Source organism: Falco rusticolus, chromosome 1, assembly GCF_015220075.1.
Source record: "Falco rusticolus isolate bFalRus1 chromosome 1, bFalRus1.pri, whole genome shotgun sequence".
In the NCBI taxonomy this organism is placed as follows: Eukaryota; Metazoa; Chordata; class Aves; order Falconiformes; family Falconidae; genus Falco; species Falco rusticolus.
Genome location: NC_051187.1, coordinates 53,763,836 through 53,780,378, shown reverse-complemented (window position 1 = coordinate 53,780,378; position 16,543 = coordinate 53,763,836). Strand labels below are relative to the sequence as shown.

General features: G+C 45.5%; 1 protein-coding gene across 6 annotated transcripts in view; it reads right to left on the bottom strand.

Annotated features, from left to right (window-relative positions):
- Positions 1-11,226, bottom strand: part of PDLIM5 (PDZ and LIM domain 5) — a 132,948-nt gene extending 121,722 nt beyond the window's left edge. For 2 of the 6 annotated variants that reach the window (XM_037379611.1, XM_037379620.1), the window contains exons 1-2: positions 11,096-11,226; positions 8,007-8,142 (exon numbers count right to left, since the gene is read on the bottom strand). In XM_037379611.1, coding sequence (XP_037235508.1) covers positions 8,007-8,102 — 96 coding nt within the window. In that variant the 5' untranslated portion in view covers positions 8,103-8,142; positions 11,096-11,226. Of the gene's footprint in view, positions 1-8,006; positions 8,143-8,870; positions 9,034-11,095 lie in introns of those variants that run through there. The other 4 variants (XM_037379591.1, XM_037379581.1, XM_037379600.1 and 1 more) reach the window with 3 other exon arrangements.
- Between the last annotated feature and the right edge of the window lie 5,317 nt (positions 11,227-16,543).

Here is a 16,543-nt window from a genome sequence, read left to right as displayed (position 1 = left end):
CTTAGCATCTAAATCATTATTCAAGCCTTCAAAAGAACTATGAAGTAATTAACACAAAATGTTTCTGTTGCCTTCCTATGGTAAGTACTTCACATTGATCGATCACTTGTTAAGGAAGGAGCTAGATACCACATTAGGTCATCCCTTAATATAGACCAGGGTAAGCCAAACTCTTTCATATCCAGTTAACATGCAAACCATTTGACCTTTCCAACAGGACTAAAGACGCAGCAAGATCCACTTTTTAGCCTATGAGACTTCACACAAGGCATTACATTTTACTTGCTCTGATACAGGCACAGCTGACAGCAATTGCCAGAGTTCATACTTTCAAATACTTTCAACTATCAGATGCCATTTTCTCTTGCTTTTACTTTTACTAAGCTTAACTGTTTAAGCTGAAGTTTCTAACACAAGACTAACTCAGAGTAAGATGGCAACTACAATTACAATAATCCATAATAGGAAAATATTATGGACTATTCTACTTGAAATTTTCTGAACTACAGTAAAAGAAAAACCACCAGCCTCTTAGGGAATGCTTAGGATCTTCCTGGTTTGAGTGGGGACTCAACACTTGGTACATATCTTGAAGCTCAACAGATTATAGGCAGGAGTCACCCAGCTGTCACAGAATTAGTAATTTCACTCCAGGTTTTCTGGACTGTAAACACTGAAGACTGCTGTCTTCCCTAATAAGTAAAAATAAGTGACTGACTACAGAAATCTCTTTGTGCTCTGTGGCTCCTTGATCAGTAGTTTTGGTGCACAGTTTATTCCATCAGTGCAGCACTTATTTATCTGCTTTGAGGATGTGCGTTGTGATACAGTCTTCAATTTATAACACGCTATTTTGTCCCCCTACTGCCTCTCTACTTGGGTCAGCATATGCAAGAGGCTATGTGGTGGGAACTGCACTGGTATCTTGAAGTGTCAAAAGATGCAAAGGTACCGTGTGGGGGACACTACCTCATTAACTGACAGTGCTGAACAGTGAGTGACAAATGAAGCAGAGAAGGGGAAAAAGAAAGTGGGAATACCCCTGTGCAGTGCTACACAAGTCATTTAAATCAGACTTTTTACAGCCTGTCCAGTAAGGGTGGCCTTCATTCCCCACTTGAAACCTTAGGTCTGTTCTGCAGAAGTGATTAGTGGCCACAGACACGTGCAGCTGGCTGGTATCTGAGCAGCAGCCTGCCCTCCTCGCAGCTGTACCAAACCTCACAGCATCTGCATTTTGTTTCTCTCTTCCTACTTCTCCCTGAACTTCATTTCCATATGTATCTAGTTTTAAGCAAGTCGTTAGAGGCTGCTTTTGGGGTATACACATAGCACAAGCTCCTAATGCCTTCTTTCCTCACACACACACCCCCCACCCTTAGGAAGAAGGGATTGAATTGCCACAGCGCGGCACTACCAGCATGACCATGCTCCTGAAGAAAACCCTTCAAGAACAGTTCCTGGAAGTGAACATAATTACAAACCTGATTTATCAGCAAACTTGTCCTAGAAGACCATCACAGCCCTAATCTAAACCCGTATAGCCCACAATCGCCTACCGACATACTTACAGCAGTAGCTTGTTTGCATCTAAACCAGGCTAGTGGAGTTAGTGATACTCCCACCAAATGTCTTCAGCATCTCTCATCAGAGCTGCAGGACAGTACAAATTCCTTAACACAAGCAAGGCTTTAAGTCAACATGGTAAGTGAAGCCACTTGCACCTCAAAGGACTCCGTGCCCAAAGTTCTTCGCCTTTTTCTTCTACCCATGTTAACACTTCTAAGAAAATACCCCTCTCCACAAATTCAGCTTGAGGAACTCTTATAGTAAGGGAGCCTGAACAGATACTTTTGTTACATTTCCCTTACTCTTACTACCCTGCAGACTTGAGTCATTCAAAAACTCGTGTAACATCGGCCTTAGCAGCACCCTCCTTTCCTTCCGTCTCTATTGTAACAGCCACCTATGGAAGTAAATGTACTTCCATTTCTCATATTTATTCAAACAAACCTCAGCCTCAATATTTTTTTTTCTTTTTCCACCACTGGCAGGAGGAACATCACCCTTCCCACATTTCCACTGCCTGAGGCACATGAGAGACATTTTTCTCTCACACTTTCCCTTATATTGATAACATGTGAAATCTATTCTTATTAATTCAAAACAAAAAGAAAAAAAAAAAAGTCAACAATGTTATCTCCTGGCTCCATACCAAAGCCAAACAAACAAACCTTTCAACACTACGTCTATTCTCACAATGCGTTCTGATAGGCATCGGCCAATGAATAATGAGAAAACCAGTTACACTAAAAATAGCCTCTCCGAATGATGGGGAAGTCGACAGAAGTTGTCAGGCCTCCAGGGCCAGATACTTACAAAGAAAACATGCCTGGTTTTTTTGCAGTTACTATTTAATAAATGGTCCTGCTTTTTGGCTTCTGGAAGGACTGCCAATTTTGCATCTGCTCTGAACATCTAATCAAGTGTTTATTTTTTCATGACATCTGTCTTTGAGAAGCAGACACTGCAAACAAATACTTTAGGTTTTTCATCATGAAGTATTTAGCTTGTACTCCTCAGACTGTAACTAAACTGTCACTTATAAGAGGAAAAAGAGTTACCAGCATTTTTTAATGTTAAAAGAGTATGTTCACACATCACATCAGATATCGCTTAGCTGCAAGGTCTTTGGTTCTTTTTCCCCCAGTACAGCCAGCTTCACTTCTGGGGGAATGACATCAGTAGAGGAACTATTTTAAAGTAAGTTTGCTTCCTACTTGGTCTGAGGAGGTTTTCTGACAAATAAGGTCACAAACAGACAAGATGCAGACACTTTTCTTCTGCCTCTTCTCCCCCACACCCTCCCTTCTTCCCAGCCCCACTCCACTGATGATGGTCTGTCGTGCTTTTTCACATTGCATAACAGAATAGACATGGGAAGGAAGACAAATGGTCAGGGGAAACATAGGCCTTTTCCCAATTTTCAACACAAAGACACCAGACAGCAATGGAAAAAGAGGGGCAACTGGGAAATTATGTCGGTACCAACTGATCTCTTTTCATCTTGAAGTTAAAGTGAGGAGCTCTCAAAAGGAGGATGTTGCTTGCAGGCAACTGCGCAAACTCTGAAGCACTAACCAGCACTCAGGATTTCAGAAAACTAACTGATATTAAACCACTTATGCAGCTGAGATCTTTACAATTGCCCATATTCCACTCTGTTCCAAAGAAAAACCTCTGCTCCTTCAGACCTCGCTGCAGAGAGGATACAAACTTTGGCACTGGTAGCTCATTTGTCATTCTCAGTATTTTTTTCAGTAAACTACATCTTGTAAACAGAATTAAACAAAACAGAGTAACACTTCTTGCTTTATGTCTTGGCTAATCCCATCCATTTCATAATCACTGATAGTTCTTGTAAAATGCCGCACTTACTGCCACAGGAGCAGGACCGGCAGGTAAGCGCTGTGATCTCCACCGGTACCTCTGACCCCATGCCACTTCAGCTGTATCTTGTGCAAACCATCACAACTTGGTAACAAATCAAACCAGCACAGAGAGGCCAGCAGCTGCCAGTTAGGGCTTAGTTAGTAGCTCTCACTAGCTTCCAGGATGAAGCATAAAGTTACTGACACAATTATCACCGGCCAGGCCAGCAGTTGTTCCAGTGTTTCTCTCCTATTTCACATCTCCATTTCCCCAAGTCCCCCACTGCAATAACTTATTTCATACTTACACAAAACTTTATTTTACTGGAAATGACGCATATGGCTTAATAAAATTCACACAAACACAAGGGCAAGAGGCTCAGCCAGACTCCAGTCAAAGCTGACATGCTCTAGCTCTATTCAAAGCATCATTTTCCTTATTATTTTCACAGATGTTAATGACTTTAAAATAGCTTGCTTCCAAATATTAAGGCAGCCAAAAGCCAAATGCCTGAATAAGCAAACACTGTGCAAAACCATCCATACACACTCCATCCACGTGGACAGCTTGCTGAGTAACCATATACATACCTGGGCAGCAAGAAAGGAAAGTGGGAGAACAGAGACAACTCCTCCGATAGTGACCTCCCAATACCAGCATGAAGAATGCCAATATGCTCACGTGGGATGAGAACTGAGCAGCAGATGTGCTGCACATGCATTCCCTACTTCATCATATGGTGGGCTGCTCCTCCACCTACTCCCTCCCTGGGTGTACCGCTGGCTGGCAGATTCATTATCACAAGTCTCCCATCAACAACAACACAGGAAAACATACTTGAAAGAGATGAAACAATGAAAACTGGAAAACTGCACAAAGAAGGAGCTATTTCTAAGGAGGGGGGGGTGGGGGTGGTGTTTGTTTGTTCTGGGTTTTTTTTTGAAAAGGCAAAGTGATCAGTGAAGCAGGAAGAAGTTGGGGGCAGGAGGGGGATGACCCACAGTGAAATATGTTGTAGAAAAACAGAGCTGTCAGTCAGGTCAGGCATTTCAAGAAGGCCATATTCCATTTAATTCCTACTGGAGAAAGACAGATAACAAAACATCTTCTGAAAGTAGATGGCTAGACTTGCCAGCAGGATTGAACAAAATACAAGAAAACATCCTATGTATTTTCATGAGGTGGGAGGGTATATATTGCACAATAGGCCGCATTACTATTCAAACTACAGTTTCACATCAGTATTTCCTTGTTTCTAGTAGTAAACACTGCCATAAAACAAAGACAAGCACTGTTTAGACTGCACCACTGACAGGCTACAAACATTTCAAGCATACATTTAGAGCAATATCTAAACCTCTCACAGGTCATCACAACATAGTGAATGTATCATCAATACCAAACGCTATTTGTTTCAATCTGCAAGGAAAAGCAGCTTTAACAATTCCAATGCTGCAGTAATGCTTATGTTAATTAAGTACTGGGTACTAACCAACTACCCCCAAAACAAAAGCAAATATAATGTTAATTCAAACTCTAAAAGAAGTGTGTATTGTTTTTAAAGCTACTGTGTTGCACATAAGCAACATGGATCATGCTGTAGATACCATTAACCCCAAATTCTGTAAATATAATACTTAGCACGGGCAAGAGCCTCTCCAGGAATCCTGCCTAGCAGTGTGTTTAGATTGCTTTATCTCCAAAACTGCATTTCCTTATTTTGATCCAGCAGAAACAAACTCTTGCACAAACAAACCTAGAAGTCAAGAATCTATTGAGTGCAGACCAATTTTATTCCCAAACTGCACATATTCCTAGCATCAGTAGGATTTATCCAAGACCACAGATCCACGCGGGTATCAGCAACAGCAGATCCCTTATTATTAGCAATCATGATTAAAATCAAAATAATTCAGCTGCAATTACTTGGTCCGATACTCTTTTTTGACCCAGCTTCTGTTTAGCAGAACATCCTGCAACTTGGACATAAATTTTGTGTGGAAATAATTGAGAAACGAGGAGGACCCGTGTTGTATATCCAACACTCAGTGTTGTGACAATGCCTCCCAAATCTATCAGGTGGAGATGCCTATTAAGTAGCTGCCTTCTCAGTGGTCTGTGTTGATTCTGAAACAATCAATTCACTCATATGAAAACAAAGCCAGATGACTTACTAAAAAAACTTTCTCCAGGGAACCATACAAGATCTTAATCTATTCAAATCATTAGTAAAAAGCTTTAGAAATGGGTGTATTTTCTGTGCTTTGTAAACTGTACTTTATTTGAACTTACTTTCAAGCAGTTTCAACTAAAGCAGGAAATTAGCCCCAGCAGTGCAGCCAGATTCATCCTCAGCAGCTAGAGGACAAATTAAAAACAAAACCAAACCAAAGAAATCCTCCCTGCCAAAGAACATAATTCTGCTGTCTCATTACTGTTTTGCTAAAATAATTCAATTAGCAGTCTTCAGATACAGGAAGGCATTTATGCTTCATCAGGAAAAGAAGGGCTGGGGGGTGACTAGTACATGCTGTTCTAGCATACCAGGAACATGGCACTGAATTCTTCCAGCTATCGGGCCAAAGCTGGATTGGCATACCAGAACTAAGCACTTTTTTGATCCAAAGGCCAGAGAGATAAATACCAAGCAGTCTACTTATCTGCATGTTCTTAATTGCAAATAAGAAACAGTCCAGCTGAGGTATAATAGGTTAATTGAGCATTGTGCTTCCCCCTCCCATGCACAAATTAAAGTTCTAAAACCACCCTGGTCCCCATCTTTTATTACATCTGCTTTTGTGGGCACTGACATTTGTTATTAGGGAATCCCATAACTGAGGCTTTTATACGTAGCTACTTAGGCCACTTCCCCAAGGTTACTCTGTGCAACAGCATATTTGATTCCTGCAACACAGTAGTAGCCTAAGCGAATTTCAACGTACGTTTCCTCTTTAGAATGTTCTAGATGGGAAGCCTGCTTACAGCAGGACTGCACTCAGATCTCCAGGACAGCAGAGGTGCCTACAAAAAAGTGCTACCCTTTCCCCAAACTAGTTGTTTACTATAGTTTACTGTCTATAGCGCTTAACTGCTCATCAGTACCATGCACAAGTACCGATGCAAGCAAGAGTCTATGCTTTCGCAATCCTTGTCGTGAGAGCACTTCTACTGACAAATCAGAAGAGTGCTATCCACATCCCCAGGTCACATTACTCGATACTGTAGGAGTAACAAGCTACTGAACAAGAAACTGAATTACAGTTTAGCTTTAAAATCCCCAAAATTTTGGAATAAACTGCTCCTCAACCCCTTTTTGACTCAGGTATCTGCTGTATTTGTCTGTAGGCAGGCATTCCTACAGCTCTCCAGTCCATTTTAGCCATATAAAAATAATATTCCAGAGCCAAACTGTATTTTAACTTCACCAGCATAATCCACAAGTGGATAGGATAAGCCAAGTCTAAATGAACTGGCAGAGTTTGAATTGCTAGTTGAGATTAGCTAAAAATATTGCCATGATGCATAAACCCAAATAGAAACCTGCTCCGTCTCCCAGGGCAGTATCAATTCTGCAGTCCCAACAGGTGTAAAAAATAATTAATCTTTGTCACTAAACTATACAAATATGCAGGAGGGAGAGGAGAGCTGCAGACAGGGAAGGGGTCATTTGTACATAAATGCTTCCACACTGCAAATCAGATTTGAAGGTTCCAGAGTATATGGAGCCATCAGAAGCCAATTTCTTCACCCAGAGAATTCTAATAATCCTATAAATTCAATACTGCAAAGTTCATCCCCGTATTTTATATGTGAAGTGCTTCAGCCATCTGAAGAAGGCTTTGAAACCCAGCCCATGCTGAAAGGCAAGCCTTTCCTGAAAACGTGGCTTTAAAGTAGAAAACTAGATAGTGCCTGGGTACAAAGATCACATTTGTTTTGACTTAGTTCCTCAAATCCTTTGAATACCACTTCAGAGCACATACTCCATGAAATGCTGATGAGAAACTGGCACGTTCATTCAGGCACACATGCATAGACTGCTATTTACAACTACTGTCACTTAAGTGCCTTTTTATTGTAAATAGTGGGATTTGCAATAACAGACACCAGGAGATCCTCAAGCTGCTAAGAGCTGCTGAATAAACAAGGGTTTCATGAGTGACTTTTCCCTGCTGCCTCCCATTTGAACCGCACAGGCTGAGCCCTGCGCACAAAATTGCTTGTCTCCTGCCAGCCTCTGCACCTCGTGTCTTCGGGGTGGGAGCAGGGAGGGGCATTCAAGGGCGGTTTCTTTTGTTTGTCACATAAATAAATGCAGATCAAATAACCATTTCAAATGAACACATCCTTCCTAAGATAATTTTGTTGGAGCCTTCAGACAATAAAGATTCATTTTCCCGGCTTCTCCTATCGCACCCCCATCACGCACACCCCGGTCCCAGCCCTCTAAGCCACAGGACAAGCTGAGCCCCAGCATCTCTAATTAACAGCTCTGCATACTTCTGTCTGAAGGCTGCAGGTCAGCCACAGCATAACAGATACCCACACGCAGGCAAAGAGGCAAATGCACTTACTCGAGAGATAGACAGCGGCACGTTGAAATCCTTGCCCCCTTGAAGTCTGAAACCCCAGGGAGCCGGGCCGACCAAAGACACGCTGTAGTTGCTCATGATGTTTATTATTCAAGGATCAAATCCAAAGAACCGATGCCTGCAGAAGAGAATTAGAGTTTTAATTTAACGATGATAAAAACAAAAGGCACTGTCTCCCATTTTGAAAGTCCCCTTTCTTTGCCCATGTTCTCCTCCATAGTATAAAGACAGCCAAAAAACCACACCAGATTTGTCGTTACTTGTAGTTTTATTCCTCATGTGTTGTTCTCCTCCATAACCTGGAAAGAAATATAACTAGGGAACTGGTAAAATGGACTTGGGACTTTGAGAACTTCTGGTGCTGAGATGTTTGGCATCTCCTTACTTACAAAAGACTGGGGGTCAGGGGGAACCACCCAACATTATTAAAGCTCATCTTAAAAAAAGTCAATGCTGAGACAAGGATGAATTGATAGTATCCCTTGAATCCTAGTATGGAAGAAATTAGCACTACTAGCACATTCATTTCTAACAAAATGAATATCATATGCTGCCATGTCATCAGCTCAAAGCTTGTTTCTAAATACATTATGTCTCCACAGTTTCAAAACGATGTCAAAACATCACAGCTTTGAAGTTAATCAGAAGAAAATAAAGTCTCTGGAACATTTTTATTTTTATAGCATAGCTTCATAGTGGCAGAACGATGCTACAGACAAAACAGATATTAAAATCAACCCTCAAATAAAAGCTGTGAACTAATGAAAAATACCCACGGCCACAACTCAATGTCGAGGGAGCAAAACCCAAGCATCTCCCTCCCCACACGTATGGGTAACAAATTACCTTTAAAAGGCAACCCAGGCACCGAATCGCCGTTCAGCGTCAAAGGTAAAGGCTTCAGTTTCACCTCAGATAAGCAACGTTACAATGACATCTTAGGTAGTGGGTGCCATCTATTTTTGTATGGTAGAAGCCAGGCAGGAGCACACCAGGGCTGCTGTAAGACTACACCGGGACACAGGCAGATTCCATACTCTATAGGGACATTTAAGGTGGACCTTTAGTCAAGCAGAAGCAAATGGGCTGCAAATCTCACCGAGCTCTGCAAAGCCCGGTTTGAGCTGTTCATACACTGCAGGGGGACTGTGTTATTTTTTTGGTCACGGGGGATTTTTGTAAGTGCAGCCTGCCCTCACGGACCACTGCAGCAGGGCTGCCACACAGCCCCCACCGGTGCAGGGATGGACACATCATGTCACTCCCCACTTGGTAACACAAGTTTCTGGGTTCACCTCCCAGAACCACAGAGATCCACTGCTCTCAGACTTCTTTCTAAACCAAATGGTAAACGTTATGCACACCGACAGCTACTCAGGTAACCAGAATGGGGCTGCTGGCATTGGGCAGAACAGGATATGTATTAGGAAGCAAAATTCAGAGCTGGTAGCAGAGGTGCCTGGGTACCTGCGCAGTTCCTGACATGCCCCTGCCTCTTGGCATCCAGCAGTGGGGCAGCTCTGACCCCAAGTGCCGATTCAATCCTTCCTTAAAAGTCTCAACGAGCACCAATGTACAGAGGGGGAAACACACACCACTGGGCTTCTATGTGGCTGAGTAAGAAAAGTAACAAAAAGCCTCCACCAATTTTGAGCTAGGACTCTTAGTGGGGTGGCTCACCACTAAAGCAAGAAGCGTGAGTTGCTCCGTGCACCAAATTCCTTTAGAAGGAGAGGGGTTTATTTAGTCACAGATTTATTTTCATATGAAAATATGATTTTTTTTTCATTCCCTCTAAATGAAATCCACCTCAGTGACAGGTCCCTATAAATTAGAGACTGCAGAAAAGCAAGCCACATCTAGTGACCAGCACACATGCAGGTCATCAGCACAGGCTTTACCTGCCCGCTGAAACTGAAGGACTGGTATATTTGTTTGTTATTTAAACAAAGTAACAGCTAGTTACAATCACAGACCTAGGAAAAGATACAATGATATTAGAAAAGGATACTGTTCTTTTTCACTTATAGCAACTAGGGGGAGAGGGGGGGGAGAGCCTGCATGCTGAAATGCCATGCATCACGCTCAGCATCACTCATCTTTCCCTTCTCACCCCTCGACTCTGCCATGTCTGCATCTCCAGCCTTACAGACACACCGGGAAGAAACGGCAGACAAAGGAGGTCCGTTCGAAGTTTCATTTAACAAATTCCTTAAAACACGCTACAGCAACAGCTGAAAGTATCGCACCCACCAGCCCCGTTTCACGTGGGGAGAGCATTGCGCAAACAAACCAGCTAAGGGTGAAATTGTGCAATTTTCATTTAGATGATCAAACGCTTGGTGGATCTACCGCTGGAAAGGGGGATTTCAAAATCCAGGCTGACACGCTCGCCTTCACCGCTGCCCGCCGGGCCGGCCAGGGAGCCCCCCCGCCCCGGGAAGGGGGGACGTGCCGGGGGGCGGCCAGCGGGTGACCCCCCGCCCAGGGAAGGGTGGCCGCGCCAGCACAAGCCCCCCGCGCCCGGCGGCTCCCCCTTCGCCCAGCTCCCCCGCCAGAGCCCTCCAAGTGCCCCGGCACGAGCAGCCCCACGGCTGTCGCAGGCCGGGGGAGCAGACAGCCCCGCAGCGCGCTGGGTCTCTGCCCACGGCACCCCCGCAGCCCCACGGAGCCCCGCAGGCAGCCCGGAGCGCAGCCCCACGGGTGCCACCGAGCCTGGGGACCGAGGCACTCCAGAGCCCCGTGCCCGAGCAGCCCCCCGCACCCCTGCACACTCGGCCCAGGGCAAGGAGCCCCGCAGGTGCCCCGCAGCCCAGGACAAGGCACCCCATGAGCGCTGCCAGGCGCTGCCCCCGCGACACTCGCGCCCCACCGGCAGCCCCAGCCGGGCGCTCTCCAGCCCGTGGCAAACCGCACGCAACGCTTCGAAGAAAAAAAAAAAAAAAGAAAGAAAAGAAAAAATAAATTAAAACTTTAAAACGCCGTCCAACCTGCGGACTTTTTGCTCGCTGCCCCCTTTTTTCCCTTTTTTTTTTGCCCGCCCGCCCCACCGCGGCCGGGCCGGCACTCACCCGGCGGCGCGGTGCAGGCGCGGAGAGGCGAGGGCACCCGCGGCGCGACTGCAGGCGGCGGCTCCGTCCCCCCGGTCTTGTTTTCACTTCCGTCCCCCGCCGCTCCTCCCCCGGCACGGCACGGCACGGCACGGCACGGCACGGCCCTGCCCGGCAGCGCCGGGACGGGGCGGCGGTGTGCAGAGGAGCAGGGGCTGGAAAGGCTCAAAAGCACCGTCCCCGGGCGGTCCCGATATTTAATATTTTTTTTTAATATTTTTTTTTTAAATAGGGACGCGCACACTTGGTCCCCCTTTTGCTTTACGCACATAGAACTGAAGGCGCACCTGTGGAACGCGGTGGCGAGCGGGGAGGGGGTGCTGGGTCTCCCCGTGCCGCGCCAAGCCCCCGGCCTGAGGGCACGGGGAGGGGGGAGCAGCCCCCCAAAGCGCCCCCCCTCCCCCCCCGTGTTTAATGTACAATCCCCTTAGCACAGCCCCAGGTAGGCTGCGACAGCTGCAGCGGCAGGGGACCCGACGGAAAGGGGGAGTTCGGTTTGCTCAGCGTGGTAACGCGAGGGGTGACGGGGCTGTTCTTGCTTCCCGGAGTACATCGAAGTGGGGGACAGCAGCGGGGCAGAAGAGCTGTTGGTTCAAGCTGAAAGGCGATGCTGGCAGGAGGACAAATGGCTGTGAATAAATTCGGCTCAGAAAATAGAAGGAGTCCGCCAGCCAGGAGGGCAGGGAGGCTTCTGGCACAGCCACTCCCTAGGAGCGGGTGCAAGAAATCACACTTGTTCTGAGGTGATGCTCAACCAGACGACGTTAGGTGATGCGTTACCTGCGAGCGGGTGCTGGTTCCCCCGGGGCTGTGGGTCCAGAGCCCACACGGTCCCCACTCCCAGGCGGGCAGGGCTGCGGGAGCTGCCACCCGGCAGGGAGCAACGGGGCAAAGCGGGGCGGCCGCACCTGGGTGACATCGCGCTGCCCCTCACAGCACAGGGTCCTGCCACACCTCACCTGTGTCAAATGTCCTTACAAGTAAAAACGGCTGTGAAAGAAATGTGCATCTAGTTAACAGCACCTTAGCACTACAGTTCGAAGGACTTCAATCCCCTCTTCAAGCATGGGTTTATTGTGGTGCTGAAGATCGCTTTAAATTGTTCCTCATCACCAGCCGACACAATGCAAGGTCCTTATCATGGATGGTCCCATTTAAGAGGGAGGTACTGTCCCTTGCTTTGGTTGTCACCTGCACAGCCCAGAGCCGGTGCTTGGCCCTGCTGTCCCCACACCTACACCGCCCACCCTGACAGGGAGCCCCTGGGCTGGATGCTGTGGCAGGAGACCCCAGCCCCAGGTGCCTGGGCGTGCATAAAACCAGGGCCTGTCCCATCCCCACAGCCCTAGATAAGTGAACCTGAACAGGGGTGTTTTAACATTGTCCTGCCGAGCTGTGTGCGCCTTCTCAGTTGTCCTGACTAGGACAAATGCATCTCAAACCACCTGACAAAAAAACAAAAGCATCTAAACCCCGCACTAATGTAGCCAAACCACTCTTCTGGAAATCTGTCTTCTTTACGCTGCTCTTTTCCTATTAAGTATCTCTAATCAAGCAAAACTGAAAATCCCCATTACACACACAGACTTTCTCACATGATTTTAATCCAAGGAACTAAAAATTCCCCAACACAGGGATTTTTCATTGTGCCACAAGGGCTTTAGGTCACTCCCATGCTGTTTTATTTAATAGAGCAGAAAAAGCATCAGGACCCCACTCCCCAACGTGACTCATGTGACATCTCCAAGGTCGGCGCGTTCCTGTGTTGACTGCTTGGGTAGCGATCTGCTCTCAGCTCACCAGAGCACACAGCCAGTGGTCCTGCTTGATTTTGCACTAAATCACATTAAGGAAAAACATCTTTTTCCATTTCAGTTCTCCAAAAGCCTTCAGCTTTTCTTGTTCAAGGAGGAGCTTGCCCAAGCTACCTACATATGCAGCACCTCGACACTGCGTTGCATTAATTCATCAGGACTGAAGGAGAACTTGCAGGGAGACTTTTGCTGATAGGCATTGCAGCAGGTTTCACCCTTGGCCAGTCTGCACGTGCTCCACACCATGCCTGCCCCTTGCACTCAGGCCAGTGCCACTCCTAGATCAAGGCTGGCAGGCTTGTCTTCGCTTTTCTGTGGAGTGATCCGTTCATGACAAATGAATCTATTTTTCCTTTGCCTCCAGAGACAGAGCACAGAGTTAAAGGCAACTCACTAGTTGGAGATCTCTCCATTCTTGGTCACTTTTCAGATATTCTCCTCTTCCAGAAAAAGCTTTTCAGTAGAGCTGAATAGTGAAATAAGAGATAGTAAACTGAGCAAGAAATCTCAGCAGCAGCCAGAACTGTGGCCTGTCTGTTTTTCCTACCACCACTGCATTTTTGACAGAGCTTGCATTTTTCCCTCAGAACAAGGAAGGAAGAAGTCTGGAAATTAATTAAATGCAGTAGTCAGCTAGCCATGCAGATACAGCCTATCTCAAAATTACTCAGGCACTTAAAACTTGTTTAAATGCTAATGAAATGCCTTAGGTGCCAGATAATGGGCACTGCAAAACTCTGACAGAGAATATCACCTGCGGTCCTGAAGTAGAAAAAGGCACTCCTAAATGGAAAAAGCAGCCCATAAATTATGAACAGATTAACAATGCTCAGTAAAATGATTCTCAATTAAGCAGCAGTTAATCTAACATCAGCTTTCTGTGTGCTAAGGCACTGAGCTGCAAGCTGTGCTTTTAGTGGTTACTTTCACTTTTGCTTTTCTACCAGACTAAAAGCTAATGCAAATACTTACAGTCAGCATATAGCTGGAATTCAGCCTAAAGTAAGCATCTCTGTAAAAAGGTTAATGTGATTATAATCTATAGCCTAAAAGTTTATTTCCACTTCCAAAATAGCTCTCTGGCCAAACAATGAAATAAATCAGGTATGTTCTAAGCGTCTCTGAGAAGCAGGGGCTGCAGGCAGCTTTTGACACAGCAAGCTGGAAGCCCAGATTACCTCGAACAGGTATTGCAGGAGCACTTTCATTTTTCTGTTTATTGTTTTGTGGTTTGGGTTGCTTTTTTGTTTGTTGTTGGTTTGTTTTGTTGGGGTTTTTTTCCGTCCCTGGTTTGGAAAGATACCCAGTGCTGAATTACATCCTCTGTCATACATCCTGTCCACCACAATAACTCCAGTTAGCTGAAAGACTTCCTTGCACAGGAGGAGTCAGCGGTGGGGCAGAGTGGCTCGCCAGGGGTCAGGATCCAGCCAGCTGAGCAGATACACCCACCCAATTCACTTTGGGTCAGCTTTGTCACCAAAAAAGCCCCATAGTCAAGTTTACTCTTACTTGTCACCTCTTTTTTTTTTTTGGTGCTTAGAGCCCTGTTCTTCCTCCAGCTGTGCTGCCCATCTTCACTTCTCATCAGCCTGTTTTTTCCACAGGGTGTGTTTTCTTGCATTACTGCTTCTGTAGCTGTTGCCCTCTCTGCCTGCAGTTCACCCACCATGTCGGTGGTCAGGCCACTGTTTAAGACCCTGGCTTTCTTCCAGCTGAAACGTTAAGAGTGTTGGGCTTCCCATTTTAGCTAGTTAGCCATTAAAGCTCTTAATGTCATAAATGGGTTTATGGTCTTTTTTTGTATTCTGATTTCTTCTTTATTTTAACTTATCAAGCCTTCTTTAATTTTTCTCTATTGGTGCTTTTCTTTTTAAAGAAAAAGTAATATTTACCATTAAAATACTCCTTATTTATTATGGTCCCCAGAATCTTGGTAAATGGTATTAAAAAAAGGAAATAAATGTATGCTATTACTGGACTCCTTTGTAGCAACTGAGTAGATGCATCCAGACCCTGGTCGTTCATCAAGAAGCTGTAAGCTAGGCAAATCTGGTTCGTTCCCTACTTCTCAGGTACAAGCAGGACCACCTATGTGGAGGCCACAGCCCGTGCTACAGGTTAAACATTTCCTCCCTGCGAGTCCAAATCAATGAAACAGCTACTAAATCTTTGAATTCCAGGGAACACAACATGCCTTTTGAGGAACTCCAGGTTACATACTTATCATGTTAAATATGGCCCGTTTTAGGGACTGAATCCAATCTGAAGCTTCTCAGTACATCATAGCCTGGACAGCTTCATCCTCAGCCCTGCTGTGAAGCATTAGCCCCATTTTACAGATGGTGACCAGAGGCAATAAACATTTATACGTGCAAGGAACTGTCAAAGAATTGAAACCAGTTCTTCCAAATTCCTGTGCAGCTCCTAACTACCGGATTACCCTAGCCCAAGCTAACACAGCCCCCTCTGCTTCTTCAACCACAGTGATGCACGGGAAGAAAATACTAAAAAAAAATAAATAAAATAAAAATCAGACTTCACATTTACCATTCTTGACAGAGCCAAGCACGTTACAGGAGTAACGCCTTCAATCATCCACGCTCTTGCTTCTTGAAGTGAGCTGCCTGCTTAAATTTATTTTTCCTTAATGGCAGGGAGCAGTTAATGCAGAAATCTGTGGCTTGGTGTGGTTTAATTACAGTCCATCAGCTGCGCAGGAGGGGCTTGCTGAGTGATGTCTTTGAGTTACGTTTGACATATACCCGGAACACCAATTAAGTAGGGATTGGCAGGTACACAGCCAAACTTCCAGAGCAACCCTTGTGGTTATTTATGCTAATTCATGTCATGGGAGAAGAGGTGCAGCTTCACCTATAATCTTTTATGTAATATCTTGTCTTAGTAGGGAGGGAGCAGGTGCAAGCTGTGGCACGAAGAGTGCTTTGCCTGGCAGGTTGGGAACAGCCTGGCACACAGGCTTGGACAGACATCGCAGGAAGGGAGCAGGCAGCTGCCCGGTGTTATTCCTACTGGCACCACTAATTCACACCAGCACGGCCAATTCACACAGCCTTTTCACAAGGCAGGTCTTTCTGCAGTTCAGGCATGGGCACTCGGTAGATGCTGTTTGAGGCTCAGCCACCACAACCCCATGTCACCTTCAGCAAGTCAAAGCACTTCAGCCAGTTCAAGTGACTGAACTGGTACAAAAAGGAACATAGTCCAACCAGTGAAATCCTGGTGCATCAGCAGGTCTAACAAGTGCAAGACATGTGCAAGTGTCGGGAAATAAACTAAGGGGAAAAAAGAAAAGAACATACCTTTCCTGTTGTGCTGACTTAACTGACCTGGATTTTGTAACTGTTTAGGTAAATCCATACAAAAATCTCTGCTGCAGAGAAACTGCTCCAGGTCTTTGTAACCACCCCTAGAGCTATATTTCTCTGGGGAAAAAAAAATAAAACAAAATAAATCAACCATGAGAGCAGTAAGATCTGAGAAAACATCAAGGAAATCTTATTTTAGCTGCTGCCCACAAAAAATAATAAAGCAGCTAACAGTTATTCCCATAGTAAATAAAATACTTCTAATC